At 60.3% G+C, this 23,658-nt stretch overlaps 1 protein-coding gene across 1 annotated transcript in view; it reads left to right on the forward strand.

Annotated features, from left to right (window-relative positions):
- Positions 1 to 23,658, forward strand: part of LOC116150648 (tensin-3) — a 98,731-nt gene that overhangs the window by 35,890 nt on the left and 39,183 nt on the right. The window contains exons 6-11 of the mRNA XM_064480931.1: positions 1,000 to 1,122; positions 3,889 to 3,953; positions 12,342 to 12,454; positions 12,793 to 12,853; positions 13,726 to 13,801; positions 21,561 to 21,690. Coding sequence (XP_064337001.1) covers positions 1,000 to 1,122; positions 3,889 to 3,953; positions 12,342 to 12,454; positions 12,793 to 12,853; positions 13,726 to 13,801; positions 21,561 to 21,690 — 568 coding nt within the window. The remainder of the gene's footprint in view (positions 1 to 999; positions 1,123 to 3,888; positions 3,954 to 12,341; positions 12,455 to 12,792; positions 12,854 to 13,725; positions 13,802 to 21,560; positions 21,691 to 23,658) is intronic.

A 23,658-nucleotide genomic window follows, 5' to 3' on the forward strand; every position in this document is an offset into this window, starting at 1 on the left:
AGCAAAGATGACACCCTTGCGCCCGCGGATGTAGACCGGGGTGTGTGTGTCTGTGCACAGACCTCGTCACATGACGATGGCTTTCTGTGTTTCTCGGTTGTGACCCAGGTTCGGAGGCCTTCCTCTCTGCGGGGCAGGGCCCTCTCCTCTGAGGAGAAGTTATCTGCCCCGTGAGTGGGCGCAGGGGTGGCTTGTGAGCTTTCCCAAGCTGCCATTGCAGTCTGAGCAGAGGAATCTTGGCAGCGGCTGGGGCCAAGCACCCCTGACCCAGGGCTGGCCAGGCGGGGCTTCTCCCTGTGAGCCAGGCATTCAGCGGCTCCCGAAAGCCATTCCCCGAGTTGCCCTCCCAGCTGCAGAAAAACAGCTAAGACCCCGGGGGAAAACACAATCTTTCATGTTCTTCCGTCCAGTAAAGCAGCCTGGCCGCAATTCCCACTACGTTTTAGAAAAGGAACAGGCAGTGTTGTTCTTGACTCTAAAATGAAATATTTTGCTAAATTAAAAAGAAAGAAAGAAAGAAAGAAACACTGTCGACTGGAAAAAAAAAAAAAGCACAACCTAATAGTTGAGAACGAGGTTTTATTCAGTGGAAGAAACTGAGGACTGAAGCCCGGGAGACAGCGTCTCAAATCTCTGGGTGGGACTTCTCTGAAGAGGTAAGGGAGGAGCCAGGATATGAGATGTTGCATCAAAGACGGGGTAGTTGGAACATGAAGCGATGCCTGTTAATTAATGAAAACCAGGCATCTCAGGTTAAGGAATTTAGTGCTTTTTTATGTACGGGAAGGTACAAAGTCTGGGCTCATTGGAATCACCTTGGATGTGCACCTGAGCTCTCCAGGGCCAGTGTCCTGTCCCCCCCTGTCCTGAGTACCCCCGGGCACCGCCGGGGGTGGCGCAGCGGCTGACGGCTGGACGGCGTCGGCATCCTTTGTTCACTGATGCAGCGGGGCACCCTTCTCATTCGCACCATCATCACCTTCTCTATGTGCCCCGCAGATCCTGGACGTGGGCTGGCCTGAGCTGCACGCGCCACCCCTGGACAAGGTGTGCACCATTTGTAAGGTGCAGGAGGCCTGGCTGAACAGCGACCCCCAGCACGTGGTCATCATTCACTGCAGGGTGAGCGCCCGCCCACTGGGGTTTGTGGGTCAGTTTTCAGAAACCATCCTTAGGGGAAAAAAAACCCAAGAGTCTTGCAGCCTCCCAGCATCCAGCTTCAGCACGTGTGGGGCTGAGCTGCACGCAGTAAAATACCGCAGGAGAGCGCGTGCCTTCATTTCCACGCACTGTTATCAACGGAAGCCCCTTCTCCAGAAGCAGGGCGCTGCTACGACACGGGCCATCTGCTCTGCACGGCCGAGCTGGCCAGACACGGCGGACAGGCTGCTTCCCCTGCAGGCTCCCGACGGGACGGGACGTGTCCACCCTGGCGTGGGCAGCATCCGGGCTGCCCGGACCTGCTTCCCTCCCTCCTCCCGTCTCCTGCTTCTGCAGCTTCTCGGCTGCCTTGGAGTGTTCCCAGCCTCCCCCGCAGCCCCCGATTCTGCATGCCTGATCCTTTCCCCAGACACCACCATCTCATGCCGCGCCCGGAGAGGAATTCTTTGCCCAGGGAAGGTGCGGAGGGCGGGCTCCGGCCCGGAGGGAGGGGCTGCCCCTGCTCTGTGCATTTTACACTGAACTCCGAGGCCATCAGCATGTCTCGTAGGTGAAGACGTCTCTGCCTGGAAGTGTTTCTTCTCTCCGACTTGGCACGCTCAGAAGCTGCACAAAACCCTCTGCATCAGGGACCTGCATTTAAAAGAGCCGCCCCTTCGTGTTGTGGCCCCGCAGGAGCCCTGAGACCGGCCCCGAGGGTGAAACAAAGCTCCCACGCCCCGGGCACCTGACGGTCGCTTGCCCGAAGAATAGCCGCCGGGCGCACAGAAGGCGTCTCTCTGCCTGTCTTTCTCTCGCATCTGACGTGATCACATTGTCTCGCCAGCAGCCAGGTGGTTCCAGTGGTTCTCCTGCCAAATTAACCAAGTTAAAATGGAGAAACAACAGAGAAAAAGTAGTGAAATCAAAAGCTGCGTCTTTGAAGAGACAAGCGAAGCTGATCATCTCTGGACCACAAGGGACTTGGCATTCAGTGACCTCCAGAGCACGCCCTTTCCTAGACAGCGCTTGGCTCTCCAGACGCATCTTGTTAATGGGATTCACCGGCAACACCTTGAAGTATCTCAAGAGCAGTTTGCCCACCTCACACTGTCGGGGAGGCCGTGAGCCCTTCCCGAGACGTTCTAGGAAGCGTGCTGTGGGGGAGAAGCAGCCTCGTGATTGGGACCTGCAGGCGTGGACGCTGAGGGAAGTCGGTCACCCTGCTGCAGGCGGGATATTGTGGACGTCTGTCCAGACGTGCTGGGCCTGCAGGTGTGCCCCTCCTCCCAGGAGAGGGCCCAGTGCATGGGGCCGACGGGCCAGCCTGCCACGGCCCTGCCCAGGTGGGTACACGGGGTGGCGTTCACGGGGATGTGTCCCCAGACTCCCCTCACTCGCTGGTACCGGTTGAGCAGAACCACCCCGCGATTCTTCTGGATGGTTTCGCCCCCTCTGCACCGTTGAGTTTGGAGTCATTGGAGAGGAATGTTCACGGCGAATCCTGCGATCAGTGATCCAGATGAAAACTTCAAGTCCCAGAGACGGTTGCTTGTGCTTGAAGACTTCCTGCTCGTCAGCAGTGCCCCGGAAACAGTGGCTGGTGGTTGGGGACAGCCGCGCGGAGGCCCCCGCGGATGCAAACTGGGCGGAGGTGCTGTCTACGTGCAGGGATTGACAACAGAAGCCCCCCAGGGGGTGCACGGTTCCAGCTGCAGGTGCTGGGGTCCAGTGTGGACGGCTGGCTGTGCGTCTGCCCCAGTGCACTGAGTGTCCACGAGGACACGGGGGTCATGAGGCCGAGGGGAGGATGCTCCTGATGCCGTTCACGTGTCAGGATCCAGCCCCAAGTGTCCTCCGTCCTCCCTTGTCCAGGACGCACCGGGGACCTGCGTGCTGGTGGCACAGCCGTCTGGCCCACGTGATTCTGGACCAGGGCTGTTGCCCACTGTTCTGGAGAGACCCAGACGAGCACCCACAGCTCTGGGCCCCGTGGGCCCGTCACACCTCCTGTCGCCGGTGGACACAGCCCCGAGGTTCCTGAGCAGCCAGGCGTGGCCGTGTTCTGACAGAGTTTCCCCGGGGACACCGACGTGTGACGTTCACGTGACTTTATGTGTCATTGGAATGGCATCCTTTCGGTTTTTCTTCAGCTGTTTGAAAGTGTAAAAACAGCTCTTAACTCACAGGTGGCCGGTGCTCCGGGCATGGGCAGAGGTGGCTGGTCTGCCGACCGCTGTCCGGGGTCGTGGCGGTGTGTTCCGGAAGGTGGTGGTCCCTGGTTCCACCAGGGGGAGGGGGCCCGTCACGGAGCCCAGGTGCCTGCAGCCAGCTTATGGTGGTAGCAGAGACCTCGGTCCTGCCGGGCTGCCCTGTCTGGGCTCCTTGGTCCTCTGTGATGCTGGCGGCTGGCTGGGCTCGGCTTTCCTGCTCCTCTGGGCCGTGTGTGCAGCCCTCCGAGCCCTGGGCCTGTGCGTGGGGCATGAGTCGTGTCCATTGCTTCTGCCCCGGCTTCACTGGGACACGGGGAACCGAGTGGCCGCCTCTGTGCAGACCAGCCTGGGGGGCATCCTTGGATGCCCAGGGAGCACCTGCTTCAGCCGGCTGCCGGCCAGCGGCCTCCCGTAGGCGTGTGCCCCGCCCCAGGGCAGGTCTGCACAGAGGACGCTCCCCTCCAGACAGGCTCCACGCCACGCCACGGGGTGAAGGGCTGCGCCCCGCTCTGACCACCTCTCTCCCCTCCTGCAGGGCTGGAAGGGACGCATCAGAGTGGTCATCTCATCCTACATGCACTTCACCAACATCTCCGCCAGGTAGGAGGGTGTCCTCGCTGCCCTGGGCATGGGGGGGAGGCGGCGCGGCCAGGACCCGACCTGCAGGCCGAGGACGGCCGTGTGCTCGGCGCGTCCTGGGTGCCCGGAGACCCGGCCGCGAGCTCGGGGCGTCCGGCCGTGAGAGAGACGCTTTCCTAGGTGTGGGGCGAGGGTCACCCCGGGTCCTTCTGCGGGAGATGAAGCGAGTTAGCAGAGCCAGGGCGGGGCCGTGTCACTGCTCACCTGCGCTCTGTGCACCGTCACGGCAGGGCAGTCCTCACTCCCACTTCAGAGGTGAAGACACTGGGGCCTGGCGGGCGCAGGCAGCTCGCTCGCAGTCTCATGGCCCATGAGCGGGAGGGGTCCGGGCCCCTGGGGACGACGGGGTCCATAGGGTGGGGGACCACATGCATGTCCCCGTGGGTTTGCGTCTGCAACTGAGGCTGCGTTCAGCAGCCCCTCGCAGGGCATGAACCCCTCCTTTCTGACGGGATCCAGGCCCATTCACATCGGCCCATCAGCCTCCCTGTCTCGTATTTGGGAGTGAAACCTGACTTTCCACGTGTTTTCTCTGGAAACACACTGGGGGCGGGCCATGCTTGCCAGGCAGGAAGCCCAACCCCCCGGTGCAAATCAGAGCCCTTCCTGGGGACACTCAGCACCTGTGTGTGCAGACCACCTGGCTTCCTGGTCACCCCGCCTCCCTCGACAAGCCAGGGACTCGGTCAGGGAGCCGGTTCCGCCCGGCGGGCTGCGGGGCACACCTCTCTTCTCTGCCCGCGACAGGGCGGCTCTGTCCGGAGCCAGCATTCCGGCGCCCTGGGCAGGCCCGCGTTTATGGAAAGCGCGGACACGCAGCTTTTTCACTCACAGCACATCACCGATACCCTCCTTAAAAGCCCTGCTCTTTCCAAATAGTCAGTGCGTCTCAGCTACGCCTGTCAGGAGGCCCTCGTGGGCGGCTCCGAGCCTCGGGGCCTCCCCTGGGAAGTGGGCTCGACGCTGGTACCTCGCAGGATGCTGTGACACTAGCCCAGCGGCCGTGCTGGTACCGGTGGGGGTGACGCTGGTGCCCCCTCCCTAAGACGGAGTGACCCACCACGCTCGCTGTAACCCGCTTTCCTCAACGAACGCTCCTTCCTAAATGTCTTTCCTGACATCATTTCAGTGGCTGCACCGTTCACCGCTCGGTGTGCAGGGTGTCATGTATTTAAGCATTTACTGACACTGCCTCTCCGGGTCGTTTGAAGTTTTTCTTTAGAATTTTGGTTGCTTCCTTCTGTGATCTTGTGTCCCTAATGCATGCATGAGATGCATGCGTTCTCACCAGCACATCTTTTTTCCCCACATTAAAAAAAAAAAAAAACAAAGTGTAGTCAGTTTACAATGTGTCAGTTTCTGGTGCACAGCATCACGCCCCAGCCAGACACACAGTAAGAACATCTCAGTCATTCCTACCACTTCCTCTTACACGTTCTTCCCAGAAGCAGAGCAGTCCTAAGGAGCAGATGTCTGGAAGGCCTTTGCCACACACCGTGCACATCTTGGAGCAGACACTTCAGGTCATGAAGGAGGATGAACATTCTTGTAATGGCCCCAGGAAGATGAGGGTCGATAAAGCGTCGGTTCTGACGTCTTGAATGCTGGCCACAATGCAGTGTCAGCGTTTAGTAGAAGTGAATTCCAGGGGACCGAAGGCTTAGAGATGCACGTGTGGGTATGGAACTCTGCTTTGTGACTTAAAACACATGCACATGCAGAGTCTTAGATATTCAGGGCGCCTGCACCTACCCCTGCCTCCGTGCAGGCCCCACCCAGCCCCTTGTTAGACGGACGTGAGCAGCCCATCTGTGCACCTATCTCTGCGTGCTTGTCTAGGTCTTTCTGGTGTCCACGTTCCTGCACGCCCCGTTTTCCGGAAGGGGCACGCGCACACACACACAGTCCAGGGAAGGGCCACATTGTGTGTGATCAGGGTTTCAAGGAAGCTTTGGGCTCAGGTGATCTGAGGACTTTGTGCGTCCTGCCCCTCGGCTTGTGCTGAGGTCAGATCAGGAAGCTGCATGAGTGCCCGTCTGGGGTGAACCTGTGGGCCCCGTGTGGCTGGAGTTTAAGGTCCCGTGGGCTGTTGGAGAACCGAGTGGCCGTTGTGGCGGTCACTTCGGAGACATGGCCTCTGTCAGCTCTCCGCCCCACCAGCTGAAGCCTTCTCCCCATCTCAAGGTGTTCCTAGACTGGAACTCAGAGTGTCCCCTGCGGGTCCCAGACTCGCCTCGTGGGGCTGGTGGGCGGCACCAACCGCAGGGCGTGCAGGGCCCCTCCTGGTCCAGAGGCCTGGGTGTGCCTGCTGGCCTCCGCAGAGCCCACTGATGCTGCCCCCATGTGGCGCCCATGTGGCAGGAGAGTGGACGCCGGGCCTGAGCCCGCCTGTGGGAAGCAGGGGTGGGCGACCCCCTGCCAGCATGCGTGGGGCCCAGTGATGCCCAGCAGAAGGGACTCAGACCCTGCAGGCCTGGCCCCCTCGGCCCCTCATCTTCTGGCGGGGGAAGAGGCCCGAGAGGAGGTGCTGAGTGGGTGTGCCGGGCAGTGGGGCTCCTGAGGGTGCGGGTCCCTCAGAGCAGCCTGGGGGCCCCCATGGTGGCCGTGGGGCTAACTCTCTCCCTCTGCCTCCCCAGTGCTGACCAGGCCCTCGACAGATTTGCCATGAAGAAGTTCTATGATGACAAAGTCTTGACTTTGATGCAGCCTTCCCAGAAATGATGCGTGTCGTCCCAGAGTCAGAGCGCAAAGGCCGACGAGGCCTCACACCTGAGGACATCGGGGCGGAGGGGGTGCCTCCTGGGAGCGGCCGAGGCAGGAGGGGTGGTGGTCGGTGCCCGGGGTGGATCCGGGGTGGATCATGACCCGCCCTGGCCGGCTCTGGCGTGGACCCAGGGCCCCTCCCTGCGCTCAGTCATCGGTCCCTCCGTGCACTTGGCTGGTGTCCTGCCTCCAGGACCAGGGGCAGGGAGCTGCATCTGAGCTGAGCGGGGGGCCACGCAGCCTCTGCCAGGGTGGCTGCGGGCGGCGGGATGCAGCCGCACGCTCTCCAGGACGAGTGTGGACACATGCAGGTTTGGGGTTGGTGGACCCTGCACCCGGCGTTAGCCTCAGAGGCAGAAGCTGCGGGGGGCCGGGGAGCAGGCCCCACCCAGGTGAGCCACGCCGCCCTCAGGCCCGTGGAGCAGCGCCGGGTGCCGGCAGCCCGTGCCTGGCAGACACCCTTTCTCTGCAGGTGGGGCCAGGGGGCTAAGGACACGGTCACCGTGTTTTCACTGTAAAGTGAACAGTTACTGAGACGGTTTTCCTGAGCTCACGTCTGTTTCCCCAGGGCTGAGGGCTGGGCCCACAGATGCAGGGCACAGAAAGTTCCAGCCGCACCTGGGGGGAGGCAGGGCCACAGGTGTGTTGGTCCAGGGCCGAGTCGTGATGTTTACACTGGGGAAGGAGCTTCGGGGACCGCAGAGGCTCCTGCTGCTCCATCCTGGGAGATTCTCGCGGCTGGGGCATGTGTTGTGGGTGTGGGACCGTGGGACACGTGAGTCACCGAGGAAAACCAGGATTTTATTAGCCTTGCAGTTAAACGGCCCCGTGTTCTATTTTGAGCCAGAGAGTGTCATTTCTGGGCTGAGCTTTTTCTAGAACGGTGACATTTGTACGCGCCCCAGCGGGAGGGTGAGCAGGGGTAGTGCAGCCCAGAGCGCAGTGCTCACTGGGGACGGGTGCTGGTCACCCTTCCCTGCAGCTTATTAACAGCACTGATGGAGGAGGGAAACTTCTCCCTCTGACGTGCCCCAGTCATGGTGCATCTAGTGAGGATGGAGGCCGGAGCGTTGACGAGTGGTCAGGGCGGCGTGGATTACGTTTGCACTCCGAGGCTCATCTCCAGCCCCGCAGGTCACCCCGCCCAGCGCCTGCCGGGGAAGATGCTGGTCACACCATAATCCAGCTGGTCACAACTGAGCGAAGCAATGCAGGAGCATCTGAGACCTCCAGGAGGCGTGGTGACCATGTCCGCGGGCACAGGCCAGGGTGGGAGCCGTGGCTGTGGCCCCAGATGGCCCCGAGGGCAGGCCTTGCAGGCCGTTTCAGGACTGAGCTCAGGAAACCATCTCAAAGCCAGTCTGGTGGTGAGAGTGGATTCATGAGCTGAGGCTTGTGGTTCTGGAAGCTCGGAGCCTGGCAGCAAGGCTCCTCCAGCCTTCACGTGATTAGTTTATGGGCCTGGGAGGCCGGAGGCCCGTCTGACGGATGGCAGATTCTCTGTCACTTTGTGCCTTCCTCCTAAAAGCCACCGAGCAGGCGGCCTGTGGCAACAGAGGCCCCTTGGAAGTCGCTGGTTCCCAGTGGGGTTTCTGGGCGGGGGTGCCCTCTCCCCGCACCTGTCACCTGAGCAGACCGAGGGCAGCGGGTGGAAGCCCCGGGGCGGCCTCCAGCGGAGGCCGACGGCCCTGCTGCGTCAGCGTGGCCCATGAACATGGAGGCCCCTTCAGTTTGATGGGGAATTAAGAAAAGAAACTTCTTCTCCGGCCTTCGTCAGCACAGCCCGGCGGGAGCGATGAGTGAAGTGGTGGCAAGCTCACCCTTTCTCCCACTTCCCTGTTCCCAGAAGGAGCAAGACGGCACACGCTTCTGGGGTCCCCCCTCTGAGAGCGGTGGGGGATGACGGGTGACCGGCTCCTTTGGGGCAGCAAACCCCTCGCAGGGGTGCGGACAAGAAGGGACCCTGGGGAGACCCCGGTGGGGTGGTTCCCATGTCCCCTCTGTGAGGCGAGGGGGAAGCCAAAAGTCCGGGTACACCCCAGGATTCCTGGGTGTCTAGTAGCCGAAAGTTCCCCAGGCTGTAGGATTATGTGGTTTGGAATATTTCTGTCATTTTGGATGGAGGGGAGGTAGGTAGTTTTACTGAATTATTTTTAGAGGAGGGGCTGGGGATGGAACCCAGGACCTCGTGCCTGCTAAGCACGCGCTCCACCCCTGAGCGACACCCTCCCCATTTCTCCCGTTTTTGACACGATGCCGTGAGTGTCCGAGAGGACCTTGGATGGGAAGCAGGGAAGGTGCAGAGGGCACACGTGCAGGTCTTCTCTCCGGAGATTTTCCTAAAAGGCCGTTCCGATCCCGGTCAGGTGTCTAACAACCGGGTGGTAAAACTGCAGTGTCACAAAATCCAGGCCTGGGGCTCGGGAGTTACGGCTGCATCGCATCCTGTGAACAAGTTGCCTGCAACGACTTCAGCTCCACAAGGTCAGGCAGCAGGATCGCCGGGAAGTGGCGCTTCATGAATAGGAAACACTGACTTACAAAATGACTTTGTGTTTCTTCCCGACAAAGGAAGCGCGGGGAGGAAGAACTCGGCTGCATTTCATCCTAACACTTTATGTCTTTGATTCACCTAGAAAGGTGAGAAGTCTGCATGCACAGCAGACGTCTGAAATGGGCAGGTGAGAATTTACACATGAGCTGCTTCAAGAGGAGGGTTTTTGGTGCAATGCCATGAGGAACTGGCCCCACTGGGCAGTGCGCCCGGGGCCCAGGCAGGGGGATGCCCACCTCAGTTCCGTCTCTGACCCCTGGAAGCACGGCCTGGGCTCTGGGAGCTTGCAGGGAAACGGTCTTCTTCTGCCGTCACCCTGACCCTTGACCCTCCTCACCCGAAAGAAGCAACGTCCATGCTCCCTCTGGCTGCTGGGTGGCAGTGGTGGCCGGGCTGTGTCAGTGGAAGTGGAGGACCCTCCGTACGTGCACAAAAATGTGAAACAAACTGACCACCACCCCTCCTTCCTGACACCTGGTCTGTGTGCTCATGGGTCCCCGAGTGAAGGGCCACCTTGTCCGGAGTGACCAGTGCAGGCGGAGCGAGCAGCCAGGTGCCCACAGAGGAGACACACTGGCTGGGCCATGAGGAGGCCGAGGGGTCAAGGGTTGTGACCAGGGCTGCCTGGCACTGCAGGGAGGACGACCGCTCTCTGGAGCCGGCGATGACCACGTCCGTGGTCCCTTCTCTTGTGCTCAAGACCAGGGAGCTGCAGGGCCTGCAAACTGCAGGGTGTGCACTGGGTGATAAGCAGGCAGATGGGTCCTGAGGATGGAGACACCCGTGTCCCTCAGTCTGCATGAGAGGATGGACACCTGTGTCCTCACGTCTGAACAGGAGAATAAAGACACCTGCTGTCCGGCTAGAAGGTGGGACAAGAAGCCGAGTGGAGCCACCTGGTGATCCATCCCTGCAGCCACGGCCCGGCCACGGGGCCGCCCACCACCCAGGGCTTCCATCCAGCCTTGCCATCCTGCGGTGAGGTCTCCGAAAGGGAAGAGGGGCATCTGCCACCCGGAAAGTGGAAACACTGCAAAGGACACCCAAGCTGAAGCCAATGTTCTAACGTTTTTTCTAAAAGGATAGATTATAGGTAGGGGGTTTTTTGGTCTTATTTGTGTGTGGGGGGGTAATTCGGTTTATTGCTTTATCTTTAGAGGCGGCACTTGGGATTAAACCCAGGACTCGTGAGTGCTAGGCATGTGCTGTATCCCTGAGATCTACCCTCCCTCTACTATAAGTGGAGGTTTTAAACTTCTGTTTTTACAGTTTACTAGAAATTTCCTTCTTGTTCTGTTTGCTTTGCTTGCAAATTAAGCAGCTTGAGATAACGGACTGCCTCTGAATTGCTGGGGTCAATCAGATACTTTTAAAAAATGTGAGTGTGCCCAGCATGTGGCGTTGTGTAAGTTTAAGGCATACACACATTGATGTGATGCATTCCCGTCCTGTGAGGAGACCTCCAGGACTCACTCCTCCTCCGTGCAGGTCTGTACCCTCAAACCCCTCTTGTCCCCAAGCCCCCAGACCCTGGGGACCACCATTTCCCTTTCTTTTTTTAAAAGTTTGGCTCTTTAAGATTCCATATATATGACTGACACAATGTGAAGAGACGCTACCTCCCACCATTCAGATGGCCGTCATCAAAAGGATGAGAAAACGAGCATCGGCGGGGACGTGGTGGGAAGGGACCCTCGTGCACTGTGGGTGGGGATCTAAACTGGTGTAGCCACTGTGGGCGACGGTGTTGCAGGATCCTCAAAATATTAAAAACAGAACTGCCGTGTGACCCAGCAGCCCCAATCCCAGCTGTACACCTGAAAGAATGAAAGCAGGACCTGGAAGAGACGCCTCCACCCCGTGTTCACTGCAGCATCGTCCACAGCAGCTGAGATGTCGGAGCACCCAGGTGTCGCTCCGGGGATGAGTGGACGAGGAAGATGTGGTGTACACACGTGAAAGAGGACTCAGCCGTAACAAATGGATGAAAATGTGCCACCTGTGACAACGTGGGTGGACAGTATGCTGAGTGAAATAAGCAGACAAGTTTCTTAGCATAAGTACGCTGAGCCTGGCAGGGGTCCCAGTCATGGGGCGGGGGTCCCTGGCTCCAGGGGGAGTGGACGGGGTGGGGGGGCATGGAGGAGCCCATGAGTCAGCGGGCGCCTCCTCCCTGCACCTGGGGGGTTCTGTGTCGGCGTTGGGGTTCCGAGGTGCACGGAGGTGCTGCGTACCGTGGGCTTTTGGTTTGCTCCGGAGTGAGGCGCTGCAGGGGGAGGGAGAGGCTGAGGCCAGGCTGTGTGTGAGATCCCGGCAGGTCTGCGCCCACCTGGGGTCACAGCCAGCACCTCGTGTCCCGGGAGGAGCAAGGGGGAAGCACTCCTTGGGTAGGGTCTCTCTGGACCGCCAGGTGCACCCACAGGGCTGTCAGCCGGCAGGGTCTTCAGAGAGCAGGGTGAGACAGGCCGTGGGGAGGGCAGGCACAGAGGAGGAGAAGGCAGAGGGCAGGAGGGCAATGCAGGAGCTCATGTGGGGGCCCTCACCATCAGATGTGTCACGGAGTGCGGACCCCCGTGCCTTGGGTTTCCCAGGGAGAGCAGGATGAGAGATGGGTTGGGTGACTTCAGAGGTGTGAGCTGGTTCAGAGAACACGTGCATGGGACCGCAGGGCTCCTGCTGTCCCGTCTCCCGGCCTGGGGACCGTGACAGTGCCATGCCCTGGCCTTGCCTGGCTTGGGGTTCCGTGGACAGAGGTGGTGCCCGGTGCTTGGGGTGCAGAGCAGGTGGTGCCCAGGGTTCTGTGTCCAGGTCGTGGGCCACGTCAGCGTGGGGGCCCGGAGGTTCTCAACGGGTGTTGGGCCTGGTTTGCGCTCCAGGGCGGGGACCAGAGCCTGGGGTGCTGGGACCCCTCCCGGCTGTGAGCAGTCACATTGAGGTCTCTCCTAGGGCTCCTCCCTCCTCCCCAGGGGGCCCCCCCAGGGCGTGGGGGCGGGAGGGACCTCACGGGCACTCTAAGCCGCTGCCCTCCGCAGGTACGTTCAGTTTCTCAGCGGGCTCCTGTCAGGAACGGTGAAGATGAACGCGTCACCCCTGTTCCTGCATTTCGTCATCCTGCACGGGACCCCGAACTTCGACACGGGTGGAGGTGAGTGTCTCCACACCTGCTTCCCAGTGCCGGCCCTGCCTCCCGTTCCCTCCTGAGATGTCCACGCCGGGGGCTGGTCCTCAGTTCCCCTGGCCCCTGACCACACAAAGCTGCCAGGGTGCGGCAGGGCCGACCTGCCTATCAGGGGCACCGGTGGCCAGTGAGGGGAGTGGGACCTGCCCCGGGAGCGCGGTGTCCCTCGCTGTGGGTGACTCCAGTGCTGCTGCCCCAGGCCTCGAGGGCAGGCCCCGGCTCCCCTCTGTCCACGCATCCGTCCGTCAGACTGCGGTTCGCCTGTTGGCTTCGCATCTTTACAGAGCACTCTGTGTGTCTTTCAGCCTGCCGGCCCTTTCTGAAGCTCTACCAGGCCATGCAGCTGGTGTACACATCGGGGATCTAGTGAGTGGGTTGCCTGCGTGGGAGCACTGAAGAGCGAGTGAGGGGCCTGGCCAGGAGTGGGGGGTGGGGGTGGGGTGGGGGCGGGGGTCCCACTGCAGAGCTGGGGAGGGGCCTGGGCAGGGTGGGGCAGGGTAGGGGTCCCACTGCAGGGCGGGGGCGGGGGCTGTGGCAGAGCCCAGATGGACCCCCAGGAAGCCGCCCGGGAAGCCGAGGTGGGGGACCTCCGCCATACCTCTGGCAGGCGTCTTGCTACTGTCACAGCGGTTGGCTCCATCCAGGGGCCCGGACGCTGGGACCGGAGTGGGGCTGAGGGGCCCCATGCTGCATGGAAGGAATCGGATACGGCTCTCATTTGGGGGCCGACCACAATTTGCCTCTCTCTCCTTTTTGCGTTTAGACAAAGGGCAGGCACACATTTCCAGAATGTGTATGAGTTTCTAGATCTTTTTGATTGGGTTTGTTTCTGTTTGGATGAGCATTTTATGCACATTGATGGAAAATGAACAAAGGTGAAAAAAAGGCTTCTCATTGCTCGGAAGGAGCTGTTACCACGTGTCTGGACTCCTGTTGGACCCGGGCGTTGGTGACACGCGGGTGGTCACACTCTTAGCTTATTACAGAAGCGGGGCTGTGAACGCCCCTGGGTTCCACGCTGCCTGGGGTCTCTGGTGTTGCCCCCAGGACCTTGCCGGCCCCATGGCTTTTTCGCACCTTTTGGACCCATTTCCGCAGGGGAGAGTCTAAGGATTTGGGTTCCTGGGCGGAGCAGGGTACCTTGTGTGATGTCCATCATGGGGCTGCTGTTCTCAGAATGCATTCTTCCCACTAAATCACGAACCCTGTGACAACGAACCTTTTTGTTTGTTCTGAAGCAACGTTGGCCCAGAAAACCAAGGCAGGGTCTGCATCTCCGTGGAGCCGGCCCAGCTCCTGAAGGGGGACGTCATGGTGAGTGGTCCCCTGCCCCGCTCTCCCACATCACACCCCAAAGGCCCCCGCCATCCCCCCACCCAGAGAAAACCCACAGGAAGAGTGAGAAGCAAGCCTTTCTCTTTAGGCAGTTGGTTGATTTTTTGAGTAAAGCTGTGCAGGTTTTTGTTTGCTTTTTTTTAAATTGAATATAGTTGATTCAGTGTTAGTTTCTGGTGTACAGCATAGCGATTCAGTTACACATACTTGTTCCTTTTCAGATTCTTTTTCATTATAATTTATTACAAGAAATTAAATATAGTTCCCTGTGCTGTACAGTAGGACCTTGTTGTTAATCTGTTTTATATCCAGTAATTTGTACTTGCAAATTCCAAGCTCCTAGTGTATCCCAACCCCCTTCCCCCTTTGGTGACCATAAGTTTTTTTTGTGTCTGTGAGTCTGTTCCTGCTTTTGCAGTGGAATACTATTCAGCCATGAAAAAGAAATAATACCTTTTGCAGCAACATGGATGGACCTAGAGGTTCTATACTAAGTGAAGTTGGTCAGACAGAGAAAGACAGATACCCTATGATACACTTATATGTGGACTCTAAAAAAAATGAGGCAAATGACCTTCTTTACAGAGTGAGTACAGCCTTTTTAACAAAGGGAGTAAACAAGGCTACTTGCAATGTGCACCCTTGAAGTTGAAGTCCTAACCCAGCCACTGCTCTTTCCGGGTTCCCACTTCTCGACCGTAATGCCCGTCTTTACGTGACCCAGGCCTCCCAGGCGTAGATGCAGATGGAAAGTGTTCATTCATCATTAGTAGTCTGCCCCCCGGCTCTGGGCCCCGGCTCTAGTCCTCCAGCCAGAAGGAGGCCAGAAGACCCAGAGAGGCCGAGAGAGAACGGCGAGGCTGCTGTTGTGATGGGCACCCAGCCGCTGGCTCCAGGCCTCGCCTCCAGCCCATGGCCTGGGGGAGAGCCTGCTGCTAGCATCTCCAGGCTGGGGGCTCGCTGGGGTCTATGGTGGGTCTGTGGACCCACAAAGGGCCCAAGTCCCTTTGTGATGGCCTGAGGGAGGTGGCCAAAAGCCCGGGACGTGGCGGGTGACTCCCACACCAGGTCGTGGGGTCCTCTCCCAGAAGGAGCGCCTGACTGTGGGCTGGAGGCTGCAGGTCCTCCCCTTGCCTGGGCCAAGGGCCCGTTGTCAGCCAAGGGCCTGTTGGGGGCCTCACCAGCCCTGCCTCCGTCCCTCCCTTTCCCCTTCCTTCCTTCCCATTAATTCATTTGTCCAGCAGCCCTTTCTGAATGTTGGTAGCTTTCTGAGTGTCTGCGTGGGGCCCTGGCACTGGGGGGGGTGGGGGGACATCTTTGTCCTGGAGGAGCCTGGGGAGTGGTCATCTCCAGGAGGGGATCCGGAGAGCCCCGCAGAGATGGTCCTGCCAGACAAGGCTGGCGGGCCAGGGGCTCCAGGAGGACGTGCCCTCAGGCCGGGCGCAAGGCGCTGGGCGGGGTGTGAAAGGCGCAGCGCCGACCCTGAGGGTGCCACTGTGGGGGTTAGCTGTCCTGCGAGACTGAAGCTGGGTGGTTCAGGGCTTTTGCAGCTTGCTTCTGGGAAGCGTGGTGTTACCGAAGCTCTTTCCCGTGTCCTGACGATGCACTGAGCTACACCCGAGGGTCCCCGCCGCAGGACTGAGTTGGAGGCGCGGTGGTCAGGGGAGAAAGCCCTTGGTCTCCGACTGAAGGCACGCTCCAGCCACAGCGGATTTGGCCAGGACAGGCCTCGGCCCATGCCTGGGCTTCCGCCAGGTTTGCGGCTTAAAGGGACTGGGTGGCCTTGGATGGGTCACTGTCCAGACCCGAGCCCCCCTGCTGCATGGGAACCACATGGGGGTTCGTGAGGACGCGATGGGTCAGCGTAGCTGGCGGGGTGAAGGCCACTCGATGTGACCTTGGGCCTGCTGCGGCTTGGCCTGGGGGCCTCCACCTCGGGAGACCCCCGACCCCAGGAGGCCCCAACCCACCGGTCTTACCGCTGCCCAGCCCTGTGGTGAGCTGACGGGGCGCTCCGCCCGGGGCCCCGTCCACACCTGACAGTCCAGAGCCCACCCCCGGCTGGAGTCCCTGGGCAGGCCCACAGCCCACAAGCACTGTGGGCCACTGTCTTCCCCAGGGGACCAGCCGTGGTGCTGCTTTAGGGACACGTGTCCAGGCCCGTCTGCATCACAGCACAAGTCGAGGTGCAGGCACCCCGGCAGCTCGAGGGCTCGGGAGCCTCCTGGGGGAATGTTTCCAACATAAAGACATCTCCGTGGTTTTCTGTTCCTGGGAGAGATGCCGGCAGGCAGATAGGGTCTCCCAGACCCTTCCCAGCACACAGCCCCTCCGTAGGCCAGCCCCTCCCACACCTCTGTGCTCTCCCAATGCAGAGAATTTTGGGAGTGCATTATGACTTGCTTTGTACTTCCTGTGTTTACTGTTCACTTTTGCACACTCTGCACTTATTTTTGCAGCATTATCAGATGGGAGGAGGAGGATGTGAGTTACAGCTGGAAAGGCGTACTTTTCCATCACACAGGGTGGGTTCCCCTTGTGCCGTTTGTAGAAAGGAGGTTTGGTTTACTGATCGAGGAGGCCTCCAGGTAGCTGTGACCTCCCATGTTGGTGTTCCCCGCGCTCCCAGGACAAAGTCCCGCTGCCTGGGGGCTCAGACAACCCGTGATCATCCTCTCCCCATCCTGGAGGCCGGAGCCCAAGAGCAAGGTGTCGGCAGGGCTGGTGTCTCCTGCAGACACTGTCTCCTCCCTGAGTCCTCACGGGGTCTCCCTCTGCGTGTCTGTGTCATCTCTGCTTACAAGGACACCAGTCCCATGGGGTTGCCCCACCTCAATACGACCTCATTTTATGTTAATCACCTTTAGGACTTCAGTGTATGAATTTGGGGGGGACAGAATTCAGTTCCTAATACTTGTGTCCATCAAGTAAACCTGCCCTAGTGAGATCAGCGGTGAAATCGGGCTCATTGTTCCCCCCTCCCCCCGCCCCGGGCTGTGACCTGACCGCTCGTTCATTCTTAGAGGACGAGAGGGTGAGTCACACGCAGCCCCCACTCCCGCGAGTTTAGATTCCAGCTGTAGAGTGGGACGAGCCGGCGGATCCTCGTGCGTGCTCACCTGTGCACAGAGACACACGGGAGGCTCGCGCCGGGACAGTCACGGCGGGAGTGGTGATCCCAGCCTGGGGAGGAAGAGGCACTCGGGGACAGGCCCCGGGTGTCAGCGCAGCCACACTCAGAGCGCAGTACATTGGCTCCTTGCTCGAAACCCCAGGGCTGTTGGCTCCACCTGAAGACAGCCCGAGAAACCGCACGGGAAGGGCAGGTGCCCGGAATGTCCCTCGCAGTGGCAGAGCGTCCTGGGGGCGGCCTGAGCTGCCCTCCTGCACGTCTCCTCCCAGCCTCTCCCAGCTCGGGTGAACTTTGGTTTGCCTGGTCCTGCATTCTGGCCAGTTAGCGCCTGGCGTCCTCCTCTGTGGACCCAGCAGACGGCCCTCGAGTGGAGGAAGCTGCGTCGGGGGAGGGGACGCTTCAGGGCCTTTTCTGTGTAAAGGTTCAAATACACAGGCGTTTTCATCTCTCAGCGAGAACCTGGCAGAGGCCGGGACTTGGACGGACACCTAGCTGCAGGGAATGAGTGTCTGAGTTCCCACCACAGGGGCTGAGGGCTCGGCCAGGCTGTCTGTCTGGTGTGTGCTGGGCTCTGGACGGCAGGAGGGGCTCCCCGGGCCGGCTGGCGGCCCCGGCCACCGTTCTGAGACGACATTGTCCTCGGATTTTTCCCTCCTGGAGTTTGGTGAATGCATCCTTGTCACAGGTGCCGTCTCCTCCCCGCATCCTCACGGGGTCTGTGGGCTCATCTCCTCTGCTTACAGGGCCGCCCACTTCCCGCCCCTGGGATTCTGTGTCAAGACCGGTTAACACGGGTCTCAGGGGTCGAGTTCCGAGAGGTAAGGCCGCGTCCGCTCTGGTGGGTTGGGAACACTGTGTGGGAAGGTGGAGGGCTCCGTCCTTCCTCCCTTCCCCTGGGGGGCTGGCGGGAGGGCTGTCCCTCCCTCCCTCTGCACACCCCCACCCCACCTCCCCGTCTTTGCACTGTGCTCGCCCGAGGGCCAGATTTTCGAGGCCACCCCCTCGGGTGCTCAGCAGACTCGCTGCCATTGGGGTCTGCCGGCGTGTCGGTATGTAACCTCGCTGAGGAATCCGCGTGGGCGCGGCCGCCGGGAGCCTGGCCGAGGTCCAGGCCCTGAGGGCTGGTAAACAATTTCTCAGACACGTGCCTTGTCTTGCTGTCTCTGCTGGTGCCCCGTGGCCGCTGAATCCCACCGCCGTGGTGGCAGCCCCAACCTGGCCCCAGCAACCAGCCTGTGTAGCTCCTGCTTCCTACTCAGGGCACTTGGGTGACGTCCGGGCGGAGGACGCGCCCGGGGTCCCCGGACTTGCTCCTGCGGGGGCTGTTGTCGGAGGCGGTCGTGTGTCTGTCTGTGTATTGCCCTGCGAGTATGTGCTGTCAGGCGTCTTTCTCCCCCGTTGGGCCGCGGGGCCCTACCACCCTCTGACATCACTGTGACCTCCATCTGAGTGAAAGCACGCTGGCCCTGGCTAACGCAGGCACTCTGACACACCAGGGCAGCCGACAGGCTTGTGAAACCTTAGGGTGTGTGGCTGTGGCTGTGTCTTTGAGGACACACGTTCCTTGGGGCCGTCTAGACGGCCACCAGCAAAGTGGGTGGAAACAGGTGACCCTCTTCCTGGAGGGGGCACATGGCAGCTTTGATGACTGAGGGAGGATGGAACTGAAGAGGGGCCTCCACTGACCAGGCTGGGACCCCAGAGGGCCGACCTCTGACCCTGAGGCAGGTGCTCCGGGGAACGCGTCCTCTGGTTTGGAATTTCTAGAACGCATCAACCCTTGGCCTTCAGATTTTAGAATATTTGCATTTGAAATGACAATTCCAAGAGCTGGGTCTCAGTTTTGCACGTGGGGAAAATACCCCTTGGTCCAAGGTGCTTTTACTCCTGTAGGTGGAAAGTGTGAAATAAAAACACACCAGTGCCACCTCAGGATTAAGCAGGTCTGGTAGTATATCAGTCATTTAAATTTTTTTTTAATTTTTTAAATTAAAAAAATTAAAATGTGTCAGTCTTTAGGCTCCAGATTGTTGGAGAATGTTTCTCTCAGGGCCGTTGGTAACAAGTGCATAAAACGCAGCAGATACAGCGAATGTTTGGATTCACATACTGTGTTCCTACATGGTGCTGATTTGATCCTTGTCACAAATTCGCAAGGCCGTGATTTTAAAACAGAGAAAGTCGTGTCGCCAGAGGAAGTAAGGGTGTTCCCCGAGCCGCAGGCCCACCCCGCCCACACCGTGTGTCTCCGCTGTGGGCTTTGGAGGATGGCCTGTGACAGCCGATGGCCTTTGGTGCCCCACTCACTGTTTCAATTTTTCCCTCTGTTTTCCCACTGTTTCACTGGTTTCCCCTCGTGCAAAGTTGAGCACTGGCTCTTGTGAGTGTCCTTTCAAATGCAGATAGTCTAAAATCTGAAGGCCAAGGATTGCCATGTCCTAGAGACTCACTGGGGAGACCTAGGTAAATAAAACTGCTAACGTAGATGGATGAGGGGTAAATTGCAGACCTTGGTGGCTCGAATCTTTATGCAACGTCACCAACACTTGATATCTTCAGCAGTTCTCCCATGGCACGTAGACAGGTGATTCTGGTCTCTTGTCACCAACACCACCGAGGTTGGCCGTCGTGGACGGTGATCAGTCCGGCTCTGCGGAGGCCCCCCGGCAGGGCTCCTGTAGGATGGGTCCATCCCCTCTCTGGTCAGAGCCGCCCAGACCCCGAATGAGGGAGACACCCGTGGTCTTCTGTGCCTTCGGGAGACAGCCGGGGTCATTCCTGAGGTGCCCAGGAGTGGGACAGGTGGGGGGTCCACCCTAAGGAGGGGGGAGGGAGGTCCATCCACCATGAAACAGTGGGAGGGCTTCGGGGGGGGCTCAGGTCTCAGGAGGGGGCTGTTCTTGGGAGGCTCCCCCTCCCTCCCCCTGAGCCCTTCTTGTCCCTGGAAAAACTAGGCATCTTCAGACACCCAAGTCTCGCTGGGCCCAGGGAGGTGCCCGGCCCCGGCTCCCCCGGGCTCCACCTGCCCATGGGCACTGGCCCGCTGCTGGCGGTCCGGGGTGCCATCTGCGGGCTGGCCTGGCCTGGGGCCGCCTGCTTAGGGGAGATCAGTGCCTGGAGGCCGTGTTTTGGGCAACTGGGCCGCACCTCAGTGTTTATAAAGACTTGAGCGCCCAGACTGGGGCATCTCTGAACCTCTCTTTCCTTTTGTCCAGCTCATCCCCTCTCTTGCCCTAACTTCCAAGGCACCACGGGGAGAGGGCAGGTGGGTCGCGTCAGCCCGTGGACACAGGCTCGTGGGGGACCACCGTCCTGTGGGGTCTCACCTGCGGCACTGGGGTGGGGGCCTCGGCCGAGCGGTCAGTGCAGGACGTGGGCCCTGGTGCAGTGAGGGGCAGGCAGCACATTCTGGAAGGAAGCTGAGAAGTCAGCCTCTGATCCAACCCTGCTGAGGGGCCGGAGGACGTGTGGCCGGCGAGCCATCTGCTGTTGGCAAGCAAGTTGAAGTTTTCACGTTTCTGCAGAATTCTTGTTGGCTGGTTCCAGATGGCTGGGCAGGGCCCTGAAGCCTCCAGGTGCCCCTTCTGCTGGGCACGTGGGGTGAAGGGAGTGCCCCCTCCATTCTGTGCATCTGAGAGCAGAATCCAGGCTGATTCTGGCCGCAGACCCCTGGGGGCCCTGGAGAGGAGCCCCTGCCCTGCTGTGGGAGGGAAGAGGGGTCCCCTCTCTGCAGCACGCCGCCCCTCTGTGGCCTTCTAGCCCTCCCCGTGGCCAGCGCTGCCCAGGTTGGGGTGGGAAGTGATGCTCAGGGCCCCTCCCCTGCCTGCCCTCCCCTGGTGGTACCAGGTGCCTAGAGGGGTGCCTCCACCCTGTGCGTCAGTGCGGTCAACCCGGAGGCCTGAGCTGCACCCCGGGACCCTGGGCCGCCACAAACAGCCCAAGGTCAAATCACATCCCTGGTGCTTCTGGAGGCTGGTCTCAAATGACCACTCAGGACGCCTGGACAGCCTGGCACTGGAATTTAAGAGCCAGGCCTCTCTCCCCTCCCCTCCCCTCCACCCCGCGTCTCCGTCTCTGTGTGAATTACAACCTGCAGAGAAGCATCGAGCACATTACAGGAGGTCCTGACCAGCATCTTCTTCCCCGAGGACAGGGAGGCTTTAGGTGAAGCACGGAGAGTTCAGGTCAAACTAGGAAAAAGAGGCCACAGAATTTCATTCTGTGGATGTCTCTCAGAGTTAGAGGTGCAGTGCACCCGAGTTTGCAGGGCTGCGGGCTTCCTGCCCTGCTGGGACAGCTCGGCGTACTTCAGAGGGACCCACACCTGGGGCGGTGACGCCAGCAGCCCGACTCGGGGGCGGGGCGCTCCCTGGGCCCTCCTGCAGTGCTCTGCCTGTGCGCCCCTTGAGTGTCACCCGTGGTCTAGTGTCACCCATGGTCCAGTGTCTGTGGTCCAGTGTCATCCGTGGTCCTAGTGCTGTCTGTGATCTGGCTGTTGTCCGTTGTCCCGGTGTTGTCCATGGTCTGGTGTTATCCATGGTCAAGTCTCGTCCATGGTCCAGTGTCATCCGTGGTCCAGTGTCCACAGCGTGCCCTTGTTTCCAGGTGAAGTGCTACCACAAGAGATACCGCTTGGCCACCCGCGACGTCGTCTTCCGCCTGCAGTTCCACATGGGCACCATCCAGGGCTATGGCCTCATGTTTGGAAAGGAGGACCTGGACAATGCCTGCAAAGGTGAGGCCCCCCCACCAGGTGTGTGCAGACGTCCCCTGCCGCCACCTTGTGCCTCCCTCCCCACCTCTGTAAATTAGCCCATTGTTAAGTTATGCAGTTCCACAAAAGACTGATTGATCCAGCAAGGAAAAAACTCTTGCATAGTGAAGCTACCGGCACCTTCTCGGCCGTGGGCGCACTGCTGCGGACGTGGGGGTGGTGCTGCCCAGGCTGGCCTGTGAGGTCAGAGTCAGGCCCACCGCGAGTCCGCGCACGCAGCAGCGCCTGGGCGCGGGGGTTGTTCGCGCGTCTGGCTGTTGTGACTACAGCCGCGGGACGCTCTGTGCACGTGTTGACCCCATGCTGTCCCCCACCGCTGCTGGTCTTCCCTCCCACGTTGTGAAGTTTCCGCCTCTTGTCACGTAGTCCTCATAAGGTTGTGCTTTCTGGGTGCCTTCTCTGTGCTTTCGGGCCCCGCACCGGGGATCGCTCGCCACGTGCCGCAGGCCTCCCGTCCGCAGGGTCATGCGGGAGAACCTCCAGGTCTGCTCTGGGTTAGCTGCGGAGGCCCGGGCACAGAATCCCCCCGTGCAGCATTGGGAGGCCGGAGGCCCTTTGGAGCATGGTGCCCAGAGCCCCCCGTCGGCCGCACAGACCCCGCCGTTGCAGGGGAGCTCAGCTGTCATCGCCTGCCCGCGTGGGCTGCATGGTCGGGCCCCGCCGCTGGGACCCGGGGACAGGGCAGCGTTCCCAGCGCGAGTGCCCGGAGGCCATCTGCAGCGGCACCGCCGAGACCTGATGCCCGCTGGCACCCCTGCCACGGACTCCTGGAGGCCATCCCAGCGCTTGTGTGACGCCCCTGCTGCAGGAGGAAAGCACGCCCCGAGCCCCAGGCAGTGGGAGACGAGCCCAGGCTCCCTCTGACACAGCTGGAAGTGGAGAGAAGAGACCAGACTGCCGCGATTTCGTCCCTTCCTCGTCATGGGCACCTTAGCTGGTGTTTTCCGCACGGCTGTCAGCCTTGGGATGGAAGGGTCAGCTTTGAGGACTCCGTCTTTCAGGAGGCGGGGGACCCCACCCGCTCTGGCACCCCAGTCCTCAAACCCGATCGTTCAGAGTTCCGTTTCTAATCTCGTTTCTTTTTCTTTTTGTTTTTTGGGAGGCAGAAGTAATTAGGGGTCTTTTTTTAATGGAGGTGCTGGGGATTGAACCCAGGACCTCGTGCACGCTAAGCACACGCTCCACCGCTGAGCTAGCCCCTCCCCCCATCTCATTTCTTCCAACGTGAGCTCTTCGGAGGAAAATGAATGTGGTCAGTCCGACCCTCCTTTACTCGCAGTGGCACTGTTATTTGTGAAGTGGGCCAGTTCCCTGGAGGGGAGGCGGGCTGCTCAGTTTCCTCCACCCAACACCAGGCAGAGTGGGCCCTGCCCAAGAATTGCAGTGTGTCCCACAGCAAAAGACGCTTTCTCCACGGTGCAAATGTGCCGCATGCCGGGATGGCTGTTCCAGGGGCGGGGGGCGGGCCGTGCTGACCTGCTGGCTGTGCTCCATGTCCCTGATGGGTGCTGATGTCTGTGAAGTTCCGGCATGTTCTGGCATCAGAGGGGGCTCTGCTGTTTGCTCGGTGTGTTCTGTGCATTTAAAGACTCAGAGCACCTGGTCAGCCGCTGGCTGGAGCCCCCTCAGCTGCACAGACCACAGCCCCAGCAGGTGCTGGGGCAGGGCATGCCCTGGCTCACGTGCTGAAGAACCAAGTGAGGCTAGAACTGCGTCGGTCAAGTGATGGGCTGGCTCTGGCTCCTCCCATCAGCCTCTCAGCTCGGGGAGGGACACGCTGGAGGGAAGCCCTTGCCCCACCTCCTCCTCTGCCTCCAGGGTTCAGATTGCACTCCACCTGATTGCAGGGAGCCCCACCCTCCTGTTTACGTTGCCCTGGCTTTTTTTGGTGGAACCAAAGTCCGTCACTTAGCGGATCTTCCTCCTTCT

The sequence above is a fragment of the Camelus dromedarius genome, chromosome 30, assembly GCF_036321535.1.
Source record: "Camelus dromedarius isolate mCamDro1 chromosome 30, mCamDro1.pat, whole genome shotgun sequence".
Lineage (NCBI taxonomy): Eukaryota > Metazoa > Chordata > Mammalia > Artiodactyla > Camelidae > Camelus > Camelus dromedarius.